This window comes from Colobus angolensis, unplaced genomic scaffold (genome assembly GCF_000951035.1).
Source record: "Colobus angolensis palliatus isolate OR3802 unplaced genomic scaffold, Cang.pa_1.0 Scaffold382, whole genome shotgun sequence".
Taxonomy (NCBI): domain Eukaryota; kingdom Metazoa; phylum Chordata; class Mammalia; order Primates; family Cercopithecidae; genus Colobus; species Colobus angolensis.
In genome coordinates, this window is record NW_012117177.1 from 1,124,753 (window position 1) to 1,131,037 (window position 6,285).

At 42.8% G+C, this 6,285-nt stretch overlaps 1 protein-coding gene across 2 annotated transcripts; it reads left to right on the forward strand.

Annotated features, from left to right (window-relative positions):
* The first annotated feature begins 2,272 nt into the window (after window positions 1–2,272).
* Window positions 2,273–5,572, forward strand: TMSB15B (thymosin beta 15B). 2 transcript variants are annotated; one of them, XM_011954452.1, is made up of 4 exons: window positions 2,322–2,363; window positions 3,814–3,880; window positions 4,096–4,212; window positions 5,123–5,572. In XM_011954452.1, exons 3-4 carry the CDS (start codon window positions 4,113–4,115, stop codon window positions 5,158–5,160), a joined length of 138 nt encoding a protein of 45 aa, XP_011809842.1. In that variant the 5' UTR covers window positions 2,322–2,363; window positions 3,814–3,880; window positions 4,096–4,112; the 3' UTR covers window positions 5,161–5,572. The 2 variants fall into 2 exon arrangements, with proteins under 2 accessions (XP_011809841.1, XP_011809842.1); XM_011954451.1 differs by lacking the exon at window positions 3,814–3,880 and having other exon boundaries at window positions 2,273–2,363.
* The last annotated feature ends 713 nt before the right edge of the window (window positions 5,573–6,285 follow it).

Genomic DNA, 6,285 nt, shown 5'->3' on the forward strand with positions numbered 1-6,285 from the left:
CAACAAAAGCTTCTGCACAACAAAATAAACTATCGATAGAGTATACAGACAACCTACAGAATGGGAGAAAAGTTTTGCAAACCATACATCTGAGAAAAGTCTAGTATCCAGCATCTATAAGGAACTTGAATAAATGTATAAAAGAAAAACAAACCCCATTAAAAAATGGACAAAGGATGTTAACAGACACTTTTCAATAGAAGACATACATGTAGCCAACAATCATAAAAAAAGCTCAACATCACTGATTAGAGAAATGCAAATTGAAATCACAAGGAGATACCATCTCACACCAGACACAATGGCTATTATTAAAATGTCAAAAAATAACAGATGCCGTCAAGGTTGTGGAGCAAAAGGTATGCTTGTACACTGTTGGTGGGAGTATAAATTAGTTCAGCCATTGTGGAAGACAGTGTGGTGATTCCTCAAAGCCCTAAAGACATAAATACCATTTGACTCAGCAATCCCATTACTGGGTATATACCCGAAGGAATAGAAATTGTTCAATTATAAAGACACATGCACAGGTATGTTCATTGCAACACTATTCACAATAGTAAAGACATGGAATCGACCTAAATGCCCATCAATGATAGACTGGATAAAAGAAAATAAGGTATATATACAGCATGGAATAATACGCAGCCATAAAAATAAAGAGGTCATGTCTTTTGCAGGGACATGGATGGAGCTGGAGGCCATTATCCTTAGCAAACTAATGCAGGGACAGAAAACCAAATACAGCTTGTTCTTACTTGTAAGTGGGGTCTAAATGATGAGAACACATGGATACAGAGGGGAACAACACACACTGGGACCTGTCAGGGGGCAGAGGGTGGGAGGATGGAGAGGATCAGGAAAAATATCTAATGGGTGTTAGGCTCAGTATCCGGGTGATGAAATAATTTGTAGAACAAATACTCATGACACAGTTTACCTGTGTGACAAACCTGCACATGTACCCCTAAACTTAAAAGTAAAAAAAAAAAAAAAATACGCTGGAAGCTACACATCACATTCAGGATAGGACTACCCCTGGGAAGTGGGAAGGTGAATAGAAATGGAGGGAAGGTCAAGGAAACCTCAATTATTTTCTTTAAAGTTTTCATTCCTTAAAAGAAAGACAAAGTAAATATACCTAAATGTTAACAACATTGAAATCTGAGTAGTGGAAACACTGGTGTTTATTATATTTAATGCCAGGGACATTGTAGGTACTCAATTAATATTATTTGTTGAATGAGTATGCTTTTCTGTTTTAAAAGTTTCTCCAACAAACATACACAATTCTCAAATTAACAGAAAGTGCTACAAGAGCAAAGAAAAGGGAATGAAGTGAGGTGGGGAAAGCTTGAGAAATCCTTTTGGAAAGAGTGATTTCTGATCTATATAGCTCTATACCACCATACATGGGGTGCAAGTAAAAGACATAGTTCTACCTCCATCTTACCTTAATGCTCTAAGGTTCTGGGTGAGGATCCAGAAAATGATCTTGAAGGTTTAGTCCTTTCAAGTAACTACAGGATCCTCAATTTTCTCTTCCAATAGACACTGGGTGGTGCTATTGTCCAAAAATTCCTCCCTATCACGGATTTATTATTTCAACCAATGTGTCTTGTGGGCCAAAGTGCTAGGGATTGGGGATATAAATAGCTTCAGTTGTTCTGTGATTATAAACTGATTGCTATCAGGTTCCGTGGCCGAGAAAGTTGCAAATGTGACTGTTACATTTTATAGGAGAGCACTACTGTGACAGAAATGTCCAGTTGTAGGGGTGAATGGCCCTGAACCACCCACCCTCACCATGAGCACCCCTACTCCACGACCTGGCCAAGGATTGGAGCAGACAACACCGAGCCCCACTTCCAACCTACTGTTAGGTTTTCATAGCATCCTTAGGCCCCAGTGGCTATGAAAAGCCCAGAGAGCCTAAATACCGGTCATTAAGCTTGGACCTCGGAGTTCCAGATGTTCTAAGCTCACTGGGCAAGATGTGTCTGCTTATTGCAAAGGCCTCTGTTATTGTGAAGGAGTGGGTGTACTTTGGATGAAGGCAATGTGGACCCTCAGGACTAAAGCAGTGGGAGAGGCCAGGGAGGTGGGGCCTAGGGAGGCGAGGTCTGCTCTGACGTCACCAAGCCCCAGATCTTAGAAGACATGGTGGGCGCAGGCTCTGGAGGCTCAAGCCGAGGAGGCGAAGGAGGAGAGTCCGGAAATCTTCAGCCAATCAGAGAGGGCTGGGGCGGCGCCTGCTACAGGGCCTAGTACTGCGGGGCTCTGCGCGGGAACGCTAACCTGGTGCGGAGCGAGCCTGGGTGTCAGCCCAGCGTACGGCCTTTCACGAGTCTTCAAGCTTTCAGGTGAGGACCCGCGGCCTTGCAGGAGCCAGAGGACCATGGGGACGGGAAGGCGTGGGGGTCGCGAGGCGGGGGATGCCGCGCCTTCGGGCGCCAGAGGGGCTGGGGTTGGGGCTGGCGTTTGGCGTCTGCGCCGCCGCCAGGCCCGGCGAGTCCGAGCCTTTGTCTTCCTGGGGCGCCGCCTTCTGCGCGCGATGCCGAGCCCTCCCGGGGGCCGGTCCTTGGAAACAAGGCCCCGGGGCGGGGGTAGGGGACCCTTAAAGCGGCCAGTCCGCGGATGAGGAGTTTGGGGGCCGCCCGGAATGGGCCCTCTGGTACTGGGCCCTGGTTCCTCTCTCTCCGGTGGCTGTCAGACTGGGCGTCCGACAACGCTAATAGTTATTTGAAAAAGTATGCAAACTGCTCCTGACAGACAGGCTTATGCGCCCGGCCCTGCTATTTATTTGTTAGTTCCAGTTTCCCAGCTCCGAGCTTGGCGTCTGATCGCTTGGCAGAGGAGGGTCTTAGGGTAACCTCGACGGAATGGAGGCTGTTCGGCACTTCTCACTGCTTGGGGGCCTCTCCATTCTACTCCAGGGACTAGACGAAAGTGTCTTGCTCCACTAGGGTGGGGCCAGGCTTGCTCACGAAAGCTCTGCCTGGGATATCCTATTGTCTCTTCTGAAGAAACTCGGGACTTTCACAAGGCACCAGCCATTTCGTCAGGTCCGCAGCTACGCACCTCTGAGTCTCATCTCCTCCCTCTCTGCAGAGAAAACATGGTGAAAGAAGACTTCTGTTTGGTTTATTCCATTCTAATGAAGTCCTGGGTCTGATCCTAGTTAGCTGTCCCTTCTTACAACGTTTACAAATCAGTGCCACAAGGAGCTATTATGAGACGTGTATTGTAGTGCCTTAATGTACTGTCATCTCTGGGGATTTAAAATAGAAAGAAATTAGTACAACTTATCTCATTCTTTTTTGTGTGCTGCTCCCTATCTCCCAAGAAAAATGGCAAAAACCAAAAGTAAATAGCAAGTGAAGATGCTCAAATGGTGCTATGTTCTGTTAACAAAATAATTACCTGGTTAAAGCCAGTCTTTATTTTTTCTTCTATCCCTGTCTGGTCTTGTGCTTCTATCACCTCTGTTTTATCCTTGCTGTGATTTTAAGAGTCAGACATATTGGCTCTGGGTTTCTAGAACATCTTGGTTTCTGGCGCGTTCTGATCCAATGGCATTTACTGCCTATCAGAAACGGCTAATGATGAGTTGAAATTATTCTAACAAAAATATAACTCTTCTAATATCTGTTGCTGTTTTTCTGTTGAAAATGAGCAGATAGACTATACATTGATAGGAAATGTGAAAATTTTTGCTTGTGACCCCTTAGTCCGAAGATAGTTCTGCCAGGTAAGTTTTCTTAAAAATGTTTTTTTCTGTCCGTGCGTGGTGGCTCACGCCTGTAATCCCAGCACTTTGGGAGGCTGAGGCGGGCAGATCACTTGAGGCCGGGAGTTCGAGACCAGCCTGGCCAACATGGTAAGACCCCCCCGTCTCTACTGAAAATACAAAAATTAGCCGGGCGTAGTGGCGTGTGCCTGTAATCCCAGCTTCTTGAGAGGCTGAGGCAGAGGAATTGCTTGAACCCGGGAGGTGGAGGTTGCAGTGAGCTGGGATCATGCCACTGCACTCCAGCCTGGGCGACAGAGCAAGATCCTTTCTCCAAAAAAAAAAAAAAAGTTTTTTCTTTTCAGGCTTTCTTCTAGTCAAGATGAGTGATAAACCAGACTTGTCGGAAGTGGAGAAGTTTGACAGGTCAAAACTGAAGAAAACTAATACTGAAGAAAAAAATACTCTTCCCTCAAAGGAAAGTAAGTCATGTGGGGTTCTATTGGAAACAAACAATAGAGAAAGTTAATAGGTTCAGTAAATAAACCTATCTTCTAGTAAATTTTTTACACAAAGTAAGCAATAATTAGAATACCATGGTATTTAATGCAACAGTTAAAACTATCAAGTAGTTTTCTTCTGGTTCTCACATGATGGGCCCAGTAGTGATGGGGGAATAAAAAACTAGTTTCTTGTTGGAAAATTATTAAAAACCACATTAAAACCAATCTTGGAATATTGGATGTAGCACTAAAAAACACTTAGTTTTTGTCTACTTTTGGGTATTTGGCATTTTTCTACATTTAAAAATTGAGTCCATAATGTTATCCCTAAAGAACCCTGTAGACTGCAGTTTTGGCTTTCTATATCTGATGACAAGATAAGGTGAGAACAAATTTAGATCTTAGTATACTTAAAGCTCTCAGATTCAAGAGATCGGTTCTGTCCTCTGGAGTTACAGCCTGCTGGAGAAACTCTAAGCATATTCACAAAAGCCAAGGGGCACCTTTTGTTATGTCAGTTTTATTTGAGAGTTGCAACATTAGTTAAAATTATCTGAAAGTGTATAATTTTCTAACTTAATAGTGATAGATAAATCTGAAGAAAGTACTTCACTTACTCCTCAGTCTTCAATAATCTGAAAAAATGACAACAGCATTTGGAAAAACAAGCCCTAGAGTTGATGTAGTTTCTAGTTGGTAGTTCAGGTGCTTAATGTGCGCACACATGCACACACACATCCCACTGTGAGTTTTGTGGTTAATGCCTTGGCATTCTAAATTTAAAGCATGTATGGCAGCCTTCAATGACTTACAAAGAGCTCTTTTGGAAGAAGCTGAACTTAGTCTTAGGAAAATACTTTTGTAATTTTTTGTTTCTTTTTTCCCCCAGCTATCCAGCAGGAGAAAGAGTGTGTTCAAACATCGTAAAATGGGGATCTCCTCCAAAGAGCAGATTTCAACATTGCCTGACAGTCTTGGTTTTAGGCTTGTTTTTTTTGTAACTCTATGTGTTTGTAAAGATTTCAGACATCTTCTGATTTCTTCTCACCTATATTCCCTGGCTAAGAGGTCAGGGGTAGTAAATATTTCCTTAAGTTCCTTTCTAAACTTCGGATTGGTATGTAAATTCCAAATGGCAGATGCTGTCAATAATCTTGCCATTGATGACCTTTGTGTACGTAGTCCTTGCACCTCATACAGGATAAGCCAATTTTAACTTTCTACAATGGGTGCCTCAATTGTTTCATAATCTTCATGAAGTTGCATCATTTGGCAGCTTATAGTTTATTTTCACTTCCAATGTAGCAATAAAATAATAAATATTATCGTTATTGTGTGACTCTTGTGGTTTATTCTGGTGGTATTCTAAGGAATGAAATGTACACAAGGCTACCTTTTCACCCAAACAAAATGGTTGAAGGAAAACTTTTAACAGATTATTCCTGGGGGGAAATATTCAATTCCATCCAGGTCCAGTGAGTCCTGACTTGGGGATGGTAGGTGCTTTTTCTTTAGAGTTGGAATCACAGAGTTAGAGAACCTTGTGAGAGAAGGTCTTGTGGACTAACCTTCTTATCTCAGAATGAGGAAATGAAAACACAGGGTCTGATGTAATCTGCTCAAGGTGAATAAGGGTTGGAATTCAAGCTGGGCTCTCTTGCCTTCTGGAAAGTCTTTTTTCAGCTTAATGGGAGTTAACATCCAAGACTGAAGTTGGATGGAGAAAGGGGCAGGAGGCACTTGCTAACACACCATATTAAGCACATCACATCTTCTAATGACCTGTAGCACTGAACTTCTGGTATTGTTTTTCTACTGAACAGAATTTGCTGTTTTATGAACTAAACATTTCTGGTGTTCATGGTGAGCATAAATGCTATGGACTGAATTTTGTCACCTGTGACCTCCCGATTCATATGTTGAAGCCCTAATCCCTAGCGTGATTGTATCTGGAGATAGGTTGTTTCAGAAGTAATTCAGGTTATAAAGTGATAACAGTCAGGGCCTAATCTAATAGGATTGTGGCCTTATAAGGAGAAAGAGACCAGTCTC